Source organism: Loxodonta africana, chromosome 2 (genome assembly GCF_030014295.1).
Source record: "Loxodonta africana isolate mLoxAfr1 chromosome 2, mLoxAfr1.hap2, whole genome shotgun sequence".
NCBI classification, from domain to species: domain Eukaryota; kingdom Metazoa; phylum Chordata; class Mammalia; order Proboscidea; family Elephantidae; genus Loxodonta; species Loxodonta africana.
Window position 1 is genome coordinate 220,708,911 of NC_087343.1, and position 22,824 is coordinate 220,731,734.

Here is a 22,824-nt window from a genome sequence, read left to right on the forward strand (position 1 = left end):
GGAGAAATGGCTTTCCCTCAGGGTCTGCCACTAAAAGCCATTCATCCTTGGGTGGGTCTTTTCACTGTGCTGGTCTTCACTGGTAAGCAGAATTGGAGTTGAGTAACATGACCTCCAAAGGGCATCCTGATGGATAGATTCCATGTTAGTTCAGGTCATGAAATTTAAGTAAGAATCAGGCAAGTTATCTGTGGGGTCCTTTAAACATATGATTCCTACTTTGTTATCTTAACCTATTCATCTACTGAACAGAGATTAGGAAATCCTGGTGGCATAGTAGTTAAGACGTACGTTTGCTACCCAAAAGGTCAGCAGTTTGAATCCACCAGGCACATCTTGGAAACCCAAGGGGCAGTTCTACTCCGTCCTATTGGGTCACTATGAGTCAGAATCAACTCGACCACAACGGGTTTGGTTTTTTGAAGCTCTGGTGGCGTAGTAATTAAGTGCTACGGTTGCTAACCAAAAGGTCAGCAGTTCGAATCCACCAGGCGATTCTTGGAAACTATGGGGCAGTTCTACTTTGTTCTGTAGGATCGCTATGACTTGGAATTGACTCAGCAATGGGTTTGGTTTTTCATCTACTGAAGATGAAAAGTTTGAAGTCATCTTCCATTACAAAAAAAGTCTTCCAGTTGGGTTCTAATAGTATTCACTTTCAGGACTTTTTAGGAAAAGATATATTTTTGTTTGTTTTTTAACTTTACTTATTTTATTGTTGCTGCTGCTAAAATACACAGGAAAACATACAATAGTTCTACATGTACAATTCGGTGACACTGATTGTATTTTTTGAGTTGTGCAACCACTTTCACCCTCTTTTCTGAGTTGTTCTTCCCCCCTTAACAAGAACTCACTGTTCCCTAAGGTTCCTACCTAATCTTTTGAGTTGCTGTTGTCAATATGATACCATATAGATAGTTCTTAAAAGAGCATAATGCTCAAAACCCAGCAACCCAGTGACATCGATTTTTTTTTTTTTTTACTAGTTAGGCTAACCAATCGTTTGGTTTTGAGAAGACTTCAGGAGATATTTTTGGTTTAAGGTTTAAAGATCAAGATAAATGCTTTAAAAAAAAATGATAATAACCAAGCCAATGATGTGTTTCTTTTTTCCCCCCTGTGATAATGTTAAATACACATATGTTCTGGGCAACTAGTCCAAAAATGAACATGAAAAGTAGATCAGCAGGCCTTGCTTCTTAGTCTGCCTTAGTCTGGCAGCTCTGCGGAAACCTGACCTCCAGGGGAGCCTTGTGAAGATCCAGTAGTCAGGGGAATAGAGAACCTAATGGACTCTGTCATTCTTCAGACTTTATAACTAGCCTTCTCTAAACACGGAGATTTTTAGTAATTATAGCAATCTTAATCCTTGGTCTAGAAATAAAAGGCCTGGCAATCTAAAAAAAATCTGCCAATAAAAACCCTATGGATCACAAGGGTCCTAGCCCATTGCGCATGGGGTTGCCCGTGAGCCGGGGGCCAGCGCAATGGCAGCTAACAACAATCGGTGGTTTGATGAGAACATCTGGGCTAGGTATGAGGAGTCGTGTGGGCGCGGAGGAGTGTCGCAGTATTACCTTTCACTGTCACGTGCACACTCTGGCTGGTGGAGAGTTGCGGCTGAACCAGGACATTGCACGTGTATTCCCCTTCGTCTACTTCCTTCTGCACATCCGAGAGTTTTAGCGTTCCATTGTTCTCAAATGCCACTTGGCGGTGGTTAAAAGGAAGCAGATTAGAATTCTTGTACCATTTGATGGAGTAATACGGGTAGCCAATCACGCGACAGTGAATGTACGTATCCCGTCCTGCTATTGCTGTGATATTTTTCATTGGTCGAATGCTTGCAGGACCTGGAGAGACACGAAGAAACTCTTGAAAATAATTTAAGGGTACACGGCATGTGGGAAATTTGATACACTTTTCCTTGAGTTGAAAATGCACATTATTTGCATGTAAGCGCATCTTTCCGGTTAAAAAGAAAATTCCGCGTTGGCATTTCTAAGATTTTTTTTTTTTTTAAGTTTTATTACTTTCAAAGAAATTGAAAAAAGTACATTGTTAATCAACCACTTTCATTAAAATGTTTTGAATTACAAGATAAAAGGCAATTTAATCCATAAAAAGTGTTAACTAGTCTATACTGAACAGTTAAGCTCTTTCTGTGAGAGCGCTGGCAGCAAGCTGATCGTTTCAGGCTCTCCAGAAAGTCCATCATAAGGATGGGGTTTATGCCACGTCGCACTATGAATGTAAGTTAAAATACCATGTACATGAAGGCTTACCATGAATGTAGTAAAACAGGAGAACGGAAGAAGCATGCAGAGCATAACCCAGGAAAGAAAAGATCACGTGGGCAAATCTAAGAGTTAAAAAAAGAGGCCAAGCTGCCTAAAGAAACCCAAACGCCGTCTCCAGCCTTAGCCCAGTCAGTGCCATTCCTGAGTCGGCAGGAAAGGGTAGGAAACGAGAAGCATTCCAAGACTCGGCTCGGGGCATGCAGAAACCTGCTTCTCCGCTACAATGAGTCACGTGTGTTTTTTGAGGAGTTGATGTGACAAGCACCTCTTACGTTTATTCGAGCCTGGTACAGGACGACTCCGGCCGAGTTGTTGGCAGTGCAGCGGTAGACGCCCCCGTCCCGGACCTGCGAGCTGGAGATGTTCAGGTAGCTGACCACGTTGCCCTCCGACGTGATCATCTGGCTGATGCGGTGACTGCCACCCTTGAGAATCGGGTCGTCGTCCAGGGTCCATGTGATGGTGGGCAACGGGGTTCCCTTCACGTTGCACATGAGGGACACCGGCTCTGCTGGGCTCACCACTTTTTCACTAAAGGCAGAAATAATTTTGGGAGTTCCATCTGCAGGAAGAGAAATTATGGAAGGAAGTGGCACATACCAATCACTCAACAACTTCCAAGTGCATTTGTTTAACGATTAGGAGATCAAGGTGATGGCTATTAGGCACTACAAAACATGTCTGGTTTTACCAGCCAAGCTAAATCCCAGGAGAGTAACAAGATTTCACTATTTTCCAAATAGGGTAAGCACAGTATTAGCAAGCTTTAATAAATCACTTCTACATTTCAGCTTGTCATAATAAGAAAAACAATAGTGTAACCCAGATGGTCATGCTAAACAAGGTCAGCTCCCACGAAGTCTACAATTCCAAACAGGTATGTCCCCACCACAAGGTATAAAAATATAGGAAATCCACACACCAAAGTCACTTTAGCTTTCTCTTTCCTCCCCATGTTAATTAATTGAGGGATTGCTCATTAGGGAATTGTTTAGAGGGATAAAGCAAATAACTGAGAGACTGATAATCTTACCTTAATTTTCTCATAAGAAATAATATTTCATAGTTTTAATGATAAATGATAAGTGCATATAAATTTCCTTGAAGGCTCTGAGAATGGGTAAAATAAGCTTTGACCCTTCCAGTGTGTACTATAAGTCTCTACAAGTATCTTCAGTAGCATGATCATATAATTTATCATCCAAACTGGGATACTAATGTCAGGTGAACAGGCACAACCCAGAACTGTCCCAGGCAAACGTGATCTTAATCCCAGAGAATTTTCCTTAGGGGATTCCAATGTGTTCAAAAAAGATCAAGTGATCATTTTCTGTTATTTTCCTATTATTTAGATGTACTCTCTGTTATTATATGATAGTAATCACAAACACATTTCCCTTTTCATGGTTTTCCATTGGAAGAAAGAGATATATATGTATTAATGTCCTATAGGGCTGTCATGAGTAGGAATTACTTGACAGCAACGGGTTATACATATTAAAAATACATATATATAAGTCAGGAGAAGAAAGATGTACCAATAGGCCTACTGGCCTCAGGCATATAAATTAACATTGTTTTTCTAGACGTAAGTGAGTCACTGTGACATAACTGATCATATTTGACAGGATTTCTGAGTCTGGCAATAAACATTTTCTGGAGGAGACTTTTTTTTTTTTAAATACAAACAAACAGCTAGTAGGTTTTAAATACAGGCATCTGGGTGTGCCCAGAAATGGCATGGATTCTTTCTCCATTAATTTTATTATTATTATTATTTATTGTACTTTAGATGAAGGTTTACAGAACAAATTATTTTCCCATGGAAAAATGAATACACATATTGTTTTGTGACATTGGTTGCCAACCCCACAACATGTCAACACTTTCCCCTCCTTGACCTTGAGTACCCTGTTAGCAGCTTTCCTGTCAGACGGGAGGGTTTTTGCTTTTTTTTTTTTTAAAGCTTTCGTACTCAATTAAAGTGTTCCATAAAGAAATATAATGATTAATAGATTTTTTTTTTTTAGTTTTAAAATTTTTATTACAAAAGCAATACACATTTATTGTTAAAAAATTGGAAAGTATAGATAAGCCAAAGGATGAGGGGCACGGTGGGGACAACAAAACTGAGAAAAACCCAAAATTAAACCTGCTGCTGTCAATTCCAACTCACAGTGACCCTACAGGACAGAGTAGGACTGCCCCATAGAGTTTCCAAGGAGCGGCTGGTGGATTTGAACTGCCAACTTTTTGGTTAGCAGCCGGGCTCTGAACTACACTACAAGGGTCCACAAAAACTGAGTAGAACCCCCAATATCAGCATTTTAAATACTCCCAAGGAGAGAGTCACTCATCACCCAGAATCTTTAGGTCCATCTCTGGGGCCAGTGAGGCCAGTTGCGCAGAGCTCTCGTGATGGAGGTGCTTCCGTCCGGCCCTCTGCCAATTCTCATTCCAAAACTCCTGAAGCTGAGCTTCTTCATTCTGACTTTGTACGGGTTACTTAACAACTTAACATCATTTCTCATATTCAGCTGAGGAACCTGACAAACTTTCTGGTGACTGGAGAGCTCCCGCTAGTACTTGTATTCCCAGATGCATTCATATATAGTATACTCCAGTGTCCTTGAATTGCAAATATTTTTTTGCTATCAAAGGTGAAAATATAACTTTATAAAATTAAAGTGGAAGGCCTGTGCGTCCCCCTTAAGACACTGCAGACATTGGTTCATCATGTTCCGCCTTTACACAGAAGTTCGACGTCACTCTGCTTGTTACGCTTTGCACATAACCGATCATTGGTGCCTGGGAGTGTTGAGGAGGTTATTTTACTTGTCCTTAGAAGTCAACATTTTTGCAGGATGTGTTAACTGTACGTTTCTCTGTACTGAATTTTATACTAAGCACTGAAAACTCAAGTCTTTGATCTGTTTGTTGTTGTTAGCTGCCATTGAGCATGGCCTGTATAATGACTTATGACCCCATGTATATAAAACTGAAACCTGCCTGGTCCTGTGCCATCTCCATGATTATTGGTGTCTTTGAGCCCACGGTTGCAGCTACTGTGTCAGTCTATCTCATTGACCGTTCCCCTTGCTGATCCCCTACATCTCCAGTGATCCGTCCTTCCTAATGATGTATCCAAAGTAAGCAAGTTGAAATCTCTGACAATCTTCTGTTATCAGTAGGGTTTTCACTGGCTAATATTCAGAAGTCAATAACCAGGCCTTTCTTCTTAGTCTTAGTCTGGAAACTCTATTGAAACCTGACCTCCATGGGTGACCCTGCTGGCATTTGAAATACTGATGACACAGCTTCCAGCATCACAGCAACACACAAGCAACCACAGTATGACAAACTGATAAACGGGTAGTGGCTTATCTGTTTAGGAAAGATTTTTTTTGGGTTAAATTTACATACAAAGCACACATCTTAGGTGCACAAATTTGTTTTGTTAAATATATACACCCGTGTAATCACCAACACAATCAAGAACTTTTTCATCACTTCAGAAAGTCCTCAAGGGCTCCTTGCCCATCCATGCTACACACACGATGACTTCTAATTTCTATCACCATGTATTATTTTGCCTGTACTTGAACTTCAAATAAATGGAATCATAGAGTATGTAGTCTTTTATACATACACATATTCCTTTTTTATATATAATATTTTTTATTGTTGTAAAAGTAGAGGGAACACAACATTTGCCAATTCAACATTTTTCACAAGTACAATTCTGGGAAACCAATTACATCAATCCTGTTGTATAACCATCAGGAATATACGATGCCAAACCATTGTTTAGGTAGCACTGAGTTTTCATTTATGGGTCCAGACATTTTTCTTTAACGTTTTATTATGAAAAATTTCAAACATACATAAAAATGGAGAGGACACAAAAGCAGAGTGAGGACCCATCAAAAACGTCAGCTCATGGAATATCCTGCTCTATGTCCATCCCCCCCGGCTCCAACTGGATCAGTGTGAAGCAAATACTAACCCATAAATAGTTCAGTATGAATCTCTAAAAGTCAGACTCTTGTTAAAAACATAATCCTACTGCCATTTTTACATCTGAAAAGCTTAACAATAACTCCTGAAGGGCACCAAATAACTAATTAGTGTTCACATTTACTCTGGTCTCCTAATTTTCGTTTTTACAATTTTCTTTTTGGAATCAATATTTGAACAGGTCCATGCATTGCATACTTTGATGTCTCTTAAGGTTTTTAACCTAAAGGTTTCTCTTTTTTTTTTTTTTCCTTAAACTATTAACATGTTGCTAGTACTATTTTTTTTTTTTTTTTTTAGTACTATAGGTTTTCCCACTTTCTGGGTTTTGCTGGATTCATTCTGTACGGTTGCTTAATGTTTCTTTGTCCCCTAAAGATCCCATAAAATGGCAATTAGATTCAGATCCTTGATCAGATTCAGTGTGACTTAGTTTGGCAATAATGCCTCAGAGATGGTGGTGTGTGCTTTCATCAGGAGTCACTTATATTTGGCTGTCCCTCATCTTCATGAGGTTAAGATTGAGTAGTGGGTTCAGATATTGTCGCCCTCATCCATTTTGAATTTTCTCCTCAGCTTTTCATCCGTCTGATGTTCTTAGTAGATTTGTTTGTGTATTGTATTTTAGAGGAATGTTTATAGATCAAACTAGTTTCTAATTAAATAATTAATACACATATTGTTTTGTGACATTGGTTGCCAATCCCATGACATGTCAACACTCCCCCTTTCTGAACCTGAACCTCAGGTTCCCCATTACCAGCTAGCTTTCCTGCCACCTCTTGCCTTCTCTTCCCTTCCCGTGGGCTGGTGTACCCCTTTGGTCTCGTTTTGTTTTATGGGCCTGTCTAATATTTGGCTGAAGGGTGGGTGAGCCTCAGGAGTGACTTCATTACTAAGCTGTAAGGGGTCTGGGGGCCATACTCTCAGAGTTTTTCCAGTCTTTGTCAGACCAGTAAATCTGTTTTTATTTATTTATTTGTAAGTTAGAATTTTGTTCTACATTTTTCTCCTCATCTGTTCAGGACCCTCTATTATGATCCATGTCAGAGCAGTAGGTGGTGGTAGCTGGGCGCCATCTAGTTGTGCTGGAGGCTGTGGTTGTTGTGGTCCATTAGTTCTTTAGACTAATCTATCCCTTGTGTCTTTCTTCATTCTTCCTTGCTCCAGACAAGATGAGACCAGTGGAGGATCTGAGATGGCTGCTGACAAGGTTTTAAGACCCCAAATACTGTAACTCACCAAAGTAGAACGCAGAACATTTTCTTTATAAACTACCTTATGCCAATCGAGCTGGATGTTCCCAAGACCATGGTCCCCACAGCCCTCAGCCCAGCAATTTGGTCCCTTGGGGAATTTGAATGTATCTATGGAGCTTCCATGACCTTGCCTTGTACAAGTTGTGGTGTCTTTCCCAGTATTGTGTACTATTTTACCCTTCACCAAAGTTAGCATGAAAGATTGTTTTTCTTTGTGTGTAAACCTTTTCATGAGTTTTTATAGTAGTGGTCTCATACAATATTTGTCCTTTTTTGACTGACTTATTTCACTCAGCATAATGCCCTCCAGATTCATCCATGTTGTGAGATGCTGCCCAGATTCATCATCGTTCTTTATTGTTGCATAATACTCCACTGTGTGTACGTACCATAGTTTATCCATTCATTTGTTGATGGGCATCTAGGTTATTTCCATTTTTTTGCTATTGTGAACAATGCTGCAATGAACATGGGTGTGCATATATCTGTTTGTGTGATGACTCTTATTTCTCCAGAATATATTCCTAGGAGTGGGATTGCTGAATCATATGGTATTCCTTTATTTAGCTTTTTAAGGAAGTGCCATATCATTTTCCAAAATGGTTGTACCATTTTGCATTCCCACCAGCAGCGCATAAGAATTTCAATCTCCCCAAAGCCTCTCCAACATCTGTTATTTTCTGTTGTTTTGATTCATGCCAGTAACATCGGGGTGAGATGGTATCTCATTATGGCTTTGATTTGCATTTCTCTAATGGCTAGAGATCACAAGCATTTCCTCATGTATCTGTCAGCCACTTGGATGTCTTCTTTGGTGAAGTGTCTGTTCATATCCTTTGCATGTTTTTTAATTGTATTATTTGTCTTTTTGTTGTAGAGGTGTTGGATTTTTCCTATAGATTTTAGAGATAAGACTTCCATCAGATTTGTCATAGCCAAATTTTTTTTCCCAGTCTGTAAGTTCTCTTTTTATTCTTTTGGTGAAGTCTTTTGATGAGCATAAGTGTTTAATTTTTAGAAGATCCCAGTTATCTAGCTTATCTTCTGGTGCTTGTGTGTTGTTGGTTATGGTTTGTATCCTGTTAATGCCATGTATTAGGGCCTCTAGAATTGACCCTATTTTTTTTCTTCTATGATCTTTATAGTTTCTGGTTTTATATTGAAGCCTTTGATCCATTTTGAATTAGTTTTTGTGTGTGGTGTGAGGAATGGGTCCTGTTTCTTTTTTTTTTTTTTTTGGCAGATGGATATCCAGGTTTGCCAGCACCATTTGTTAAAAAGACTGTCTTTTTCTCATTTGATGGACTTTGGGCTTTTCTCAAAGATCAGGTGACCATGGATGGGTGGATGGACTTACATCTGGGTTCTAAATTCTGTCACATTGGTCAATGTGTCTGTAGTTGTACCAGTGCCAGGCTCTTTTGACTACTGTAGGTATATCGTAGGTTCGGAGGTCTAGTAGTGTGAGCCCTCCTATTTTATTCTTGTTCTTCAGCAGAGCTTTACTTATCACAGGGCCCCTTCCCTTTCCATATAAAGTTAACGATTAGTTGCTTGTTTTTGTTTTTCCCATCCCTTTAAAGAATGTTGTTGGTATTTGGATTGAGTTTGCATTGTATTTGTAGATTGCTTTGGGTAGAACTGACATTTTCACAATGTTGAGTCTACCTATCCATGAGCATGGTATGTTTTTCAATTTATGTAGTTCTCTTTCGGTTTCTTGCAGTAGTGTTTTGTAGTTTTCTTTGTATAGGTCTTTTACATCCCTGGCTAGGTTTATTCCTGTTTTATTATTTTTAGGGCTATTATAAATAGTATTACCTTCCTGACTTCCTTTTTTCGTATTGTTTTTATTGGTGTATAGGAATCAACTGAATTTTGTAAGTTGATCTTGTATCCTGCTACTCTGCTGAATGTTAATTCCAGTAGTTTTCTCGTGGAGTCTTTTGGGTTCTCTAGGAGACCCTGGTGGTGTAGTGGATAAGAGCTATGGCTTCTAACCAAAAGTTCGGCAGTTTGAATCTACCAGGTGCTCCTTGGAAACTCTATGGGGCAGTTCTGCTCTGTCCTATAGGGTTGCTATGAGTTGGAATCGACTCAATGGCAACGGGTTTGGTTTCTTTTTTTTTTTTTGGTCATGTATAGTATCATATCATCCACAAATAGGGATAGTTTTATTTCTTCCTTACCAATTTGGATGCCCTTTCTTTTTCTTGCCTTATTGCTCCAGCTAGGACTTCCAGCAAAATGTTAAACTGGAGTAGTGATAAAAGGTATCCTTGTCTTGTTCCTGTTCTCAGGGGGGATGTTTTCAGCCTTTCTCCATTAAGAATGATGGTGGCTATTGGCATAGTATAAAAACCAAACCAAACCCACTGCCGTCGAATCAATTCCGATTCATAGCAACCCTATAGGACAGAGTAGAACTACTGCCCCATAGTTTCCAAGGAGCGCCTGGTGGATTTGAAGTGCCGACATCTTGGTAGCAGCCATAGCACTTAACCACTACACCACCAGGGTTTAGTATAATAAAAAAAAATAATTTTTTTTTTTAGATGCCCTTTATTATGTTGAGGAATTTCCCTTGTATACCTATTTTACTAAGAGCTTTTATCAGGAGCAGGTGCTGGACTTTGTTGAATGCCTTTTCTGCATCAACTGGGATGATCATGGGATTCTTTTATTTTATGTATGTGGTGGGTTATGTTGATTTTCTAATGTTGAGCCATCCTTGCATACCTGGTATATCCCATTTGGTCATGGTTTATAATTTTTTTGATATGATGCTGAATTATACTGGCTAGAATTTTGTTGAGAATTTTTGCATCTATATTCATGAGAGATATTGGCCTGTAATTTTCTTTTTTTGTGATGTTTTTCCCTGATGTTGGTATCAGGGTTACGCTGGCTCCATAGAATGCATCCAGAAGTATCCCTTCCATTTCGGTGTTCTGAAATAGTTTGAGTAGTACTGGTATAGGCTCTTCTCTGAATGTTTGGAAGAATTCTCCAGTGAAGCCCTCTGGGCCAAGACTTTTTTCTGTTGGGAGCTTTTTTTTTTTTTTTGATTACTTTTTCAAACATCTCTCATTACAGGTCTGTTCAGATTTTTAACTTCAGTTTGTGTTAGTTTGGGTAGGTAGTGTGTTTCTAGAAATTTTTCCATTTCCCTTAGGTTTTCAAACTTGTTGGAGTATAGTTTTTTTATGGTACTCTGTTATGATCCTTTTTATTTCAGTTGGGTCTGCTGTAATTGTAAGGTACCCCATTTTATTTCTTATTTGGGTTATTTGCATTCTCTCATGTTTTACTTTTGTCAATTTGGCCAATGGTTTGTTGATTTTATTGATTCTTTCAAAGAACCAATTTTTGGTTTTGTTGATTCTATTGTTTTTCTATTCTCTATTTCATTTATTTCTGCTCTGATCTTTATGATTTCTTTTCTTCTGGTCGCTGTGGGTTTCTTTTGCTGTTTTCTTTCTATTTGTTTGAGTTGTGTAGCTGTTTTGATTGTATCCCTTTTTTCTTTTCTTGATGTATGCATCTATTGCTAGAAATTGATCTCTGATTACTGCCTTTGCTCTGTCCCAAAGGTTTTGGTATGATATGCTTTCATTTTTGTTTGATTCTAAAAATATTCTGATTCCATCTTTGATTTTTTCTACTACCCAGTGGTCTTAAAGCAGGTGTTATTCAGTTTCCATGTATTTGAGTTTTTTTCCGTGCTCTTCCTGTTATTAATTTCTACTCTGATGGCATTGTGATCAGAGAAGATACTTTGTATTATCTCATTGCTTTGGATTTTGTTGAGGATTGCTTTGTGGACTAATATGTGGTCTATTCTGGAGAACGTTCCATGTGCGTTGGAAAAGAATATGTACTTTGCTGCTGTTGGGTGGAGTGTTCTATTTTTTTATGTATGAGGTCGAGTTGGTTGATTGTGGCCTTTAGAGCTTCTGTATCTTTGCTGAGTTTCTTTACCTAGAGTGGTGTTTTGAAGTCTCCTACTATTATTGTGGAACTATCAATTTCTCTTTTCAGTGCTGTTAGAATTTGTTTTATGTATTTTAGAACTCCGTCATTGGGTGTGTAGATATTTATTATGGTTATGTCCTCATGGTGGATTGTCCTTTTAATCATTATATAATGTCCTTCTTTGTCTTTATGGTGGATTTTGTTTTAAAGTCTGTATTATCTGAGATTAGTACTGCCACTCTTGCTCCTTTTTGGTTGTTGTCTGCTTGATATATATTTTTTCCATCCTTTGATTTTTAATATATTTATGTCTGTTTCTAAGGTGTGTCTCTTGTAGACAGCATATTGATGGATCCTGCTTTTTTATCCATTCTGTCACTCTCTGTCTTTTTAGGGTGCATTTAAGCCATTTACTCTCAGTGTGATTACTGATAGATGTGAATTTATTGCTGTCATTTTGTAGTGCTTTTTTGTGTGTGTGATGCTGACATTTTCTTTGTTCTCTCACTCTTCTGTGCTGAGTTTCTTTTGTTTGTGTATTTTGTCATTGTTGTCGTTTCTTTCGTTTTTGTGGATTTTGTGTTTCCTGAGACTTTATGTTTTTCTTCTTTATTTGATGAGTAGGTTTGTTAACTTTCTTTGTGGTTACCTTGAAATTTACCCCATCTTCCTAAGTTTAACCCAGTCTTTTATTACTTGATATCACCTTGACTTCCTCTCCATTTAAAAGTTCTGCACCTACACCGTGTATTCCCTCTTTTATTGGTCTGATGTCGTTGTCATTTACAGATTGACATCTCTGGTTCCTGTTGTAATTTTTTTAGTTTTGTTTTGTCCTGGAGAGTTCATTATCTAGGTTGGTATCTGGCTGATGCTGTCTTATGTGCTAGATTCAGGTTGTTGTTTGATGTTGTTGGTTCTCTAATCAAAGAATAATTATTCTAAGTTTGGTTTGGTTTTTACATATTCCCTTCACTTCAGTTTATCTGGAAATGTCCTAATTTTGCCATCATATTTTAGCAAGAGTTTTGCAAGACATATTATTCTTGGTTGGCAGTTTTTTCTTTCAAGATTTTATATATGTCATCCCATTGCCTTCTTGCCTGCACGGTTTCTGCTAAGTAATCAGAGCTTAGTCTTATTGTTTTCCCTTCCTGTATGACTTTGTTTGTCTCAAGCTGCTCTCAGGATTCTTTGTCTTTGGTTTTAGCAAGTGTGATAATGTCTTGGTGCTTTTCTTTTGGTATCTATTCTATATGGGATTCTTTGAGCTTCTTGGAGAGTTGGCATTTTGTCTTTCACGATATTAGAGATATTTTCTGTCATCAAATCTTCCATGATCCTCCCTGTGTTTTCCATTTTCTCACCCTGTTCTGGAACTCCAATCACATGAAAATTTTTGCTTTTGATTGTATCCCACATCATTCTAAGGGTTTCCTCATTTTTCTTCATTCTTTTCTCTGATTTTTCCTCAAAGTGGTATCCAAGGCTTTGTCTTCAATTTCACTGACCCTGTCTTCTATTGTTTCTAATTTACTCCTAAAACCTTCTATTGCACTGTCCATTTCTGAAACCTTGTTATACATACACATATTCTAACATAACAGTATAGTTAGCAATCTTAGGGAATTTAACTTTGGAATAGTACTATTATCTAATCCACAGTCTATACTGAAATTTCACAAATTGAACCAATAAAGTCCTGTAGAGTTACTTTTTCCCAGTCCAATATGGTATTATACCTTACACCCATTTATTCATCAAGTTTCTTTAACCTCCTTTAATTTGGAACATATATTTTGTGTTTATTGGCTTTGACATTTTTGAGGAATATAGGTCAGTTATTTTGTAGGCAGTTGCTCAATTAAGTGTTTGCTTTTTCTCCCGATTAGATGCAGGTTGTGCAATTTGAGCAGAAATGTCACGGAAGTGATACTGTTTTTCATGTATTTATTGGTCATTTGTATATTTTCTTTTGTGAAGTGTTTGTGCAAACCTTTTCCTTATTTTTATATTGGAAAGTTTGCCTTTTGCCTAATGATTTGTAGGGGTTCTTTATGTATCCTAAATACAAACAGGGCTTCGAACTGGTTCTTCCTGGTTCAGTCATAGCTGATGAAGTGAAACAAGAACAGACCGAAATTTTTACAATTTGAATGACCCAGAACAATAATCAGAACAGGAAAAATTACGGGTGAAGCCCTGGAATAGGAAACTTGGAGGAGGCATAGTGAGCCCTTTCAGGACCCTGATGTATGAGATTGTATTATTGGCCGTACTGTGGAGAATGACACACATTCAAAGCAACACAGTCGGCCACCTTTGAAGGGGGCGCTGCTGTTTTCAATTCAGCTCAAAATTTGACAGGCAAGAGATGTGGTTGCTATGCAACGTGTACTCTGCCCTTGTTTTCTAAGAGGGAGATTAGGTTTTTAGTAGAGCTTCAACCCATAATTTTTCCCATTTTGTTTATCATTCTGGTTCACTCAAATTTTAAAAACTCAGGTCTGTTCTGGTTTCACTTCCTTAACTGTGACTGAACTGAGAACTAGTATACCTGTATACAAATAATCACATATTTTATAATGCTCAGATATATTTGTCAGCTATCTTACTTACATGCATACGTACATATACATTTGTTGTTTTTAGGTGCCATCGAGTCGCTTCCAACTCATAGCAACCCTACATAAAACAGAAGACACTGCCTGGTCCTGTGCCAGCCTCACAATTGTTGCTATGTTTGAGTCCACTGTTGGAGCCACTGTGTAAATCTATCTCATTGAGGGTCTTCCACATGTACATAAATATACATATACATATGTTGTGGGTGTGCAGGTATGTGTGTATGTGTGTGTGTGCTTGATGTGTATGTGTGTAATATCTCCCAATCTGTGCTTTTCATATTATTAATAATGTCTTCATCTTTGACATTTAGTGCTTTCTGTGTCCTAAAAAATCTGCCTGCTCTAAAATCACAAAGAAGTCTGGTGTATTTCCTTTTAGAAAATTTATAGTTTTCAATTTTACATTGAGATCTATAATTCATAGCAAATTAATTTTGGTATAAGGTGTAAGGTGTGAGGTAGGGATTGGTATTCATTTTTTGCCACACAGGTTTTCCAGTGCTGTTTCCTGAAAAGTTTTTCCTTTACCTGTTGAATATCATGGTGTGCTTTTGAAAACCAATTCATCATATATGTATGGGAATATTTCTGGACCATCTATTACATCCCATTGATCTATATATATCTTGTTTAATATAGCTTTAAAGTAAGTCTTGAAACCTGGTTGAATGAGTCATTCACTTTTGTTCTTTTTTACAAGATTATTTTGGTGGTTCTCAGTCCTTCACTTTTTTGCTTATATTTTTAAATCAGCTTGCTTTTCTGTACAAATTTTATAATCAACAATCTATAAAGCCTGTTGGGATTTTGACTGGAAATACATTATTTTAGAGAGACTTATTAGCTTAAGAAAATTTAATTTTCCAATCCATGAAGATCTCTTTCCATTTTTTTTTTTTTAGTAATCTCAATTATATATTAGGAATGCTCTATAGTTTAACATGTTGAAATCTTTCATATCTGTTGTTAAATTTATTCCCTAAGTAAATTATGCTTAATGCTACTATAAATGGAAAAGTATTTTCCAAGTATTTGTTCCTATCATACAGAAAAACAATTTAATTTTCTATATTGTTCTTGTATCCTAGGACTCTCTAAATCCACTTATTAATTCCAGGAATTGTGTTATATATTTCCTAGGATTTTCTACCTAAGTAAAAACATCTATGATTAAAGACAGCTAAAATTCTTCCTTTCCAAACATTGTGTAAGTTTCATTCCCTATTCCTGCCTGTCTAGGACTTACAGTATAGTGCTGAATAGTAGTGGTGTGTATGGACATCTTTGCCTTGGTTCCAGTTTTAAATTTAGTGTTTAACCATTAAGTATGATGTTAGCTATAGGTTGTTCTTAGATGCCATTTATCATATTGAGGAAGTTCCCTGTATTCCCCTAGTTTGCTGAGAGATTTTTTTCTTAATTGTGAGTGGATGTTGAATTTTGTCAAATAATTTTTTTTTTTTTTTTTTTGCATATACTGAGGTATCAATTGTTTCTATTTTATCATGGTAATACGATGATTTACAGAGATTATATTTTTAATGTTTTGCTAATATTGCATTCATAGAATAAACTCCAATCACATCTACTTAGAGTTAAAATTGCACTTCATGTGGATTGTAAGAATCGTGCAACAAATTTTTCTAATACTCTCCCCTTTGTTTTATGAACCTATTTATAATTTCTATAATAAATACAGTATTGTAATTTTCTAATCTTATAATTAGTTGTAATTTAAATAAATTAAAAGAGGGAAAGTTTTTTTTTTAGTATTTACTAACATATTTACCATTTATCATGTTCTTTATTCATTCCTATAGATCTGAGTTTCCATTTTATGCCATTTCCTTCACCCCGGATGACTTCCTTTAGTATTTCTTAATGTGCGGGTTTTCTGGCATCACAGCCTCAGCTTTTGTTTATTGAAAATATATTTCACCTCAATTCTTAAAGAATATTTGTGTTAGATATATAAGTTGGTAGTTTTTTTTCCCCCTTTTAACATTTTAAAGATATTGCTTCATTGTCTTCTAGCCTCCCAAATTTCTGATAAGTCACCCATAATTTGTACTGATGGTCCCCTTTATTCAATGCTTTCACTTCCTCAGCTCATAGTATTTTATAATATTTTGTAGTACAATATTTTGCTTCTCAGCAGCTTGATCCTTATGTGCTTGCATGTAATCTTCTTTGTATTTATTCTGCTTGGGGTTTTCTGAGTTTCTTGGATCTGTAAAATTAAGGTTTTTTTTTTTCTTTTTTTAACCAAATTTTGGAAAAATTTGGCTATTTTATTTCTTTAAATATTTTTCCACCCCATTTTCTCTCTCTTACTTTTCTGGACCACCTATTGTATGTATAATAGGTCATCGAATAAATTTAGCACATGTTGCTGAAACTCTGTTCATTTTCTTTGCAGTCCTTTTTCTCTCTCTGTGCTTCAGATTAGATAATTTCTTTTAATCTATCTTAAAATTCACTGATCCTTTCTTCTTCCTTCCCCAATCTTTCATTAAAGTCAATAGAGTAAGTTTTTCATTTCTGTTTGAATTTTACCATATGCCTATTCATTATCACCACCATTTTCTTTACGTTATTGAACATAATTGAAATAACAAAGTCCTAATATCTTGGTGTCCTCTTAGGGTCTGCTTCTATTGCCTACTTTGTCTTTTGGTCACAGTGTGTGTGTGTATATATATATATGTATAAACCAAAAAAACCAAACCCATTGCCATCGAGTCGATTCTGACTCATAGCGACCCTATGGGACAGGGTAGAACTGTCCCACAGAGTTTCCAAGGAATGCCTGGTAGATTTGAGCTGCTGACCTTTTGGTTGGCAGCTGTAGCTCTTAACCACTATGCCACCAGGGTTTCCATATATATGTATATGTAGTTTTTTTTACTGTATAATTGGATTACTTCTCAAATTTTTACAGTTCACATGTCAACCAAGTTTTTTAAAAAACTTTATTTGCAGATTTTGAGACTCCCTGCTGCTATTTCCTGCTTCTTGGAATGTTTCTACTCAATGTGCAGCTAATTTGGCAGCCCAGACCCGGTCCTCTGATATTTTAATCCTATAAATCTGTAGCTTTATGCTCTTGTTCTGCTGTTCTACTTTTTGTCCCCACACCACACGGGAGGAGTCCTGCTGGCGCAGTGGTTAACTGCTCAGCTGTTAACTGAAAGGTCGGCAGTTCAAACCCACCAGTTGCTCTTCAGGAGAAAGATGTGGCAGTCTGCTTCTGTAAAGATCATAGCTTTAGAAACCCTATAGGGCAGCTCTACCCTGTTGTACAGAGTTGCTAGGGCCCTGGTGGTGCAGTGGTTAAAAGCTTGGCTGCTAACCAAAAGGTCAAGAGTTCAAATCCACCAGCCACTCCTTGGAAATCTTATGGGGCAGTTCTTTTCTGTCCTATAGCGTTGCTATAAGTTGGAATTGACAATAGGTTTGTTTCCTTTTATATATATATATATATATATATATATATATATATATATAATAGATTCACTATAAGTTGGAATCAACTCAAAGGCAATGGGTTTGTTTTTTTGGTTACACCATGTGGACTGGGGAAAAAATGGTATCGGTATAAACATAACCTAATCCTTTTCCCTTCTTTCAAAGGTTGAATCTTTTCTGCCTGCTTTTAGCATCTCTCCAATGTCTACATTTAGTTTTGCTTTTTCCAAAGTTCATAATTTCTATCACTTGGGAGTTCCTCTGAAACATGTTATTCCATCATTTCCAGAAATGGAAACCGTTATTCTTTTTATTCCTTCTAATTTTTATTTTGGTTTGATCTTGAACCAGTAGTTATTGGATTCCAGTTGATTTTTTTTTTTTTTCAGATTTCCTTTCCAGTTCTTTTAGCCTTATAAGAAATACTCTTCGATTCTGCATTATGTCAGTGGTCATTCCTAATTTATAATATTGTAAGTTTTTATGATTTTATGTTAATCCCTAGCCATTTCAGTAGGAATAATGAGAGTTTTGTCAGAAGATAGTAGTTAAACACCACTTTAAATCAAGTACTAGATATGTACTTCCAATTCCATTTCTGGTCTATTTTGCTACATTAGCACTGTCATCTCTCAGAAGAGAAAAAAATAAAGTGAAGCTCCCTGCCTGAATGGGAACTGACATGCAGCAAATAAATCCGTGAGTATGCTCAGTGTGCTCCTCTGACCCCTTTTTTATTAAAGTGACAGAGTTTTTTGGAGATGAAAGCAGACATTATTTTCCCAGTGAGACTTTGGCGTCTTTGAAATCTTTCCTGCTGTTACTCTCTGATAACCTGAACTCTTTCAACATCTTTATGGATTATCAATATGCTCTTTAGGTTTTCTTAGTCAGGTGAGATGGTTGCCGAGGTAACAAGGCCTAGACACTTAATCTCTCCCTTTTACACAAAAAGCCCTAAAACAGTGGCTACATAAGGACCACAGTGCATCATCATTAGCAGACTGGCTCTAGGCAAATTGATTATCTTCTGCATTTTATTACTATGGGGAACACAGTGGCAGGTTTTAATATGGGCACCATGCCTTCAACTAATTTCACCTCTGCTTTCAAAACGGGGCTTTGAACTTGTTCATTCTGGTTTGAACCTCTGCTGAGAATTTGTATTTCCACTCCAGATATACTGAACCAGAATCTACATTTCAACAAGATCCTCCAGTGATTCTCATGCATAATACACGTTGAGAGCTGCTGCTCTGCTAGTTGTTCTCAGAACCGGTGCTTAATTAACAGCATTATCATCACCTGGGAAACTGTTAGAAACGCAAATTCTCAGCAGAGGTTTGAACTGAAAGGGTCAGGTTTGAAGCCTGTTTAAAAACTTACTCTCTGAGTGATTTTCTTGACTAAAGCTAAGAATCTTATTGCTAAGCCTGATTCCTTAACAATTAAAAAAACAAAAACAGACAACAACAAAAAAATAAACCTGTTGTCCCCGAGTCGATTCTCATGGTTAAAGAAGCAGTAGCAGAAATATCCTCTTAGCGTTAAGACATATTTAAACTTACTTTTATATATAAATGAATTTAATTTTTTCTCCCTTAGGCTATATGAAAGTCATTTCATTATATTAATAAACTGAGAACAGACACATTTTAAATTATATATAAAGACACAGTTTCCGACAAGACATACAAACATACAGATAAATGCTAGTTTAATTGTCTAGTGATAAACGTATGTCTCACTTGCAGTTTCTATCCCTGACTGATTGATAAGCTTGAAGATGTTGCTATGTAATATTCAGTTAAGAAAGGCAACATGTCAACGTATCTTTGCCTCAGTAGCCAAAACCCCAAAGAAATTTCTCACAAATGGTATTCACCTAGATCTGTGAATGTTTAGACCAAACCATGGACAACTACACTAACCTGATAACATTTTTCTCACTCCACAAGTCACTATAGTAAAATTTCTCTCCACACTTTGCCTCTTAAGCAGTGATTCCCAACAAAGGATTACTTTGGCCCTGTCCCCACCCAGGGGACATTTGGCAATGTTTGGAGTCATTTTTTATTATCACAATTTTCTGGGGAGGAAGGGTGCTACTAGAATCTAGTGGGTAGAAGCCACATCTTGTAATACATAAGACAGTTCCCCAAACAGGATATTGAGAAACCGTGGTCTAAAGGATAATGAACTGTCAACATAAGTACAAATTTCAAATTTCTGGGGTTTATAACTTGACAAGTAACTTTCACACATGAGTGGGCACCATTTCTGCTACTTAAATTTATGTTACTTCTAAAATACAGTTTTATTCTCATCCAAATTTGCTCTTTCATTTGCCTGATTTAGCTAGAAAACAGGGTAGACTCATGAGCTGCCTCAGATAAACAGGATCTTAAAATTCGGAGTCATCAGCATGGCTCCACCCTCTATTCTGGTTTGAGTGCTCTGGGTTTGGCTCATTTTGAGCTGTGTGCTATAATGAGGCCCACTGACCTTCAAGGACCACCTGCACATAGTCTTGAGCAGACAGCTTGTCCTTGCGAACAAAGCACTGGTATGCTCCCCCGTCACTTTTGACCATGTGATCCATTATAAGGTTTTCGTGGTTGATCCCTGTGATCCTCACATTTTTGCCAGGATTGAGGATTTCACCATTTCGGTACCAGGAGAGCTCCTGGTCTTCGCTTCCTGTCACGCTGCAGGACAAGGAAACCTGGCTACCCACACTGCTTTTGACCTTCCTGGGGCTGATGGAAGCTTTCAGTGGCTCTGGAGATTTTGATAAGAGAAAAAAGAAGTTAAAAACATCACATATGTAAATGTCTTTTCAACCATGTGTTGGACTTCTGAAAAGGCAAAAGCAGCATTGTAAGCATACTCTATCCAGTTCTTAAGTTCAATATTATTTCATAACGCACCATTTGGGAACACCTTATTGTTATTTATTTTTCTGGCCTTCTTTTTCTATATATCAAACAGACCAATGTTGGCTCAATTGCTTTCTCACTAAGTAAATATAAAGATGATGGTATCAACCCTTTGGCATAAGAAATGCAGCACGCTAGTTAACGGTAGGGATAAAACCAAAACCCACTGCCATCGAGTCGATTCCAACTCATAGCGGCCCTATAGGACAGAGTAGAACCACCCCATAGAGTTTCCAAGGAGCACCCGGTGGATTCGAAGTGCCAACCTTCTGGTTAGCAGCCCTCATACTTAACCACTACGCCACCAGATATAAGTATTTAAATATTTAAAACTTATTTGCCTTGTCCCAAGGTATCTCTGGTGGGTTTGTACTGGGCCATTCTCACACACACACACACATATACTCACTCACACCCCTTAAGTTATTGTGGTTTAACCAGGACCCAGAATGCACAGCGGTAACAAAACAGATTGATATTAGAACTTTAGACCGTGAAATAGGAGTTTTCCATTAAATGAGGCTAACTGGTATGGACAGGGATAGAATTTCCACCCTTGACCTTCTATGGCTCAATTCAACAAATCAAAATTAAATCTAACAAGCATTTCTTAAGCATCTACTATGTGCCAAGGACTGGGTCAAACCCACAGGTGAGACAAAGATGAGTAAGGTAGAAGGAAACTAACATTATGGTATAACTAGTATGTACCATAAAGTCATCAAACACCTAATATATGTTATTTAATTCAGTCTTCCCATAAGCCTATAAATTTTGAATTATCATTTCCATTTTATAGAAGAGAAAACGGTCATTCAGAGAGATTAGTAACTTAAACAAATCCACTCAACAGGCAAATGGCACATGCCAGTTTTTACCCTAGTTTTCCTGACTTCTCACCTCACCACACTGTGAAGTCTTTGCTTCCAAGGAGCTCATAGTTTACTAAGTTGACAAGACAAATACAATAATGACTATAGTAACGAAATTGAGTAACACAGGGCCCATTAGAGACACACAAAATATGGAGAAGGGTGGACGGGAAGATTGGGGAAGTCATCACATATCAACAATGGTTAGGATTTAGACCAAAATGCATGGGAATAGGTATTCCAGAGAGTGCGAACCACACAAAATAATGCTAAAGCACAGCCATGTCTGAGGAAGAGTTTCAGATTCTGTTTGGCTGCAGCATAGGGTCTCTGAAAGAGAATATTAGGATAAAAATGACAAAAGCCATCAAGGACAAGACTGCGAAGGGCCTTGAGATTTTGGAATTAAGTCACAAGAACTAAAGAAAGCATTCAAGTAGTTCCACCAAGAGAATGCCATAATTGACCATATTTTTAGGAGAATTGATGGGTCTCATTGTGTCACACAAATTAGAGGGGGCAGGAAAATTGGTCAGTAAGGAAGTATTGCAAATGACTTGTGAGATGTAATTAAGACCCAATGTGGGACAGGGAAGAGGTGGAGAGCACAGCTGAGAACCACTGAGATCCAATCTCTAGGACCTGGCAGGACTTGCACATAGAAAGGAAAGGAGTAAACAGTACCCGAGATTTAAACTTTGCATTTGGAGGTGAGGGGATGGTTCCAATAACAAGAAAAGCCATTTGGAAGGTAGAGATGGCAGCAAGTTCAGTTTTGAATATTCTCCTTTTTAGTTGCCAGCTAAACATCTGAATGAACATATATATATAAATGCAGTTGACATACCCTGCCAACATTCAGGGAGGAAGTGGAGGCTAAATATACAGATTCAGGGCTGTTTTCAGAAAGAAGGAGTTTGAACTCATATGAATAAAAGAGATCAAATAGAAGAAGGTTCAGAGTTAGGAACTCAAAGGATTAGTTTCAGACTAGAGAAGAGAGAGAAGGTGGACAAAAACAAAGGAACAGTCAAGAGGGAAGAAGAGAATATTTGAGAAACATCTGAGAACTTGTCTAGACATGGCAGAAGATTACAATTATGAAAACAAACAGTCAAAATTAAGACTTGTCTATACATAACTATTTAAAAAGTAGACAGTGATAAATGCCTTTAGAGAGATAACAATAAAACACTCTAGGAGTTGAGGAGAAGACAGAGGGGGATGGGGAAGATGTCTTTGGGGTGGAGAATTGAAATGGGCTTAGAAGGAAGTTTTGGACATTTGAATATTAGAAAACAACATTCCATGTGACCTGAAGGGAGCAATATGGGTAATGTGGTATGCAATCAGGAGAGGAATGG

The 22,824-nt window shown here is 37.4% G+C and overlaps 1 protein-coding gene across 2 annotated transcripts in view; it reads right to left on the bottom strand.

Moving 5' to 3' along the window:
- DSCAM (DS cell adhesion molecule) overlaps window positions 1-22,824 on the bottom strand; it is a 774,401-nt gene that overhangs the window by 329,456 nt on the left and 422,121 nt on the right. For both annotated transcript variants that reach the window (XM_023559109.2, XM_064279473.1), the window contains exons 5-7: window positions 20,155-20,430; window positions 2,569-2,865; window positions 1,581-1,856 (exon numbers count right to left, since the gene is read on the bottom strand). In XM_023559109.2, the coding sequence (XP_023414877.1) occupies window positions 1,581-1,856; window positions 2,569-2,865; window positions 20,155-20,430 (849 nt within the window). The remainder of the gene's footprint in view (window positions 1-1,580; window positions 1,857-2,568; window positions 2,866-20,154; window positions 20,431-22,824) is intronic.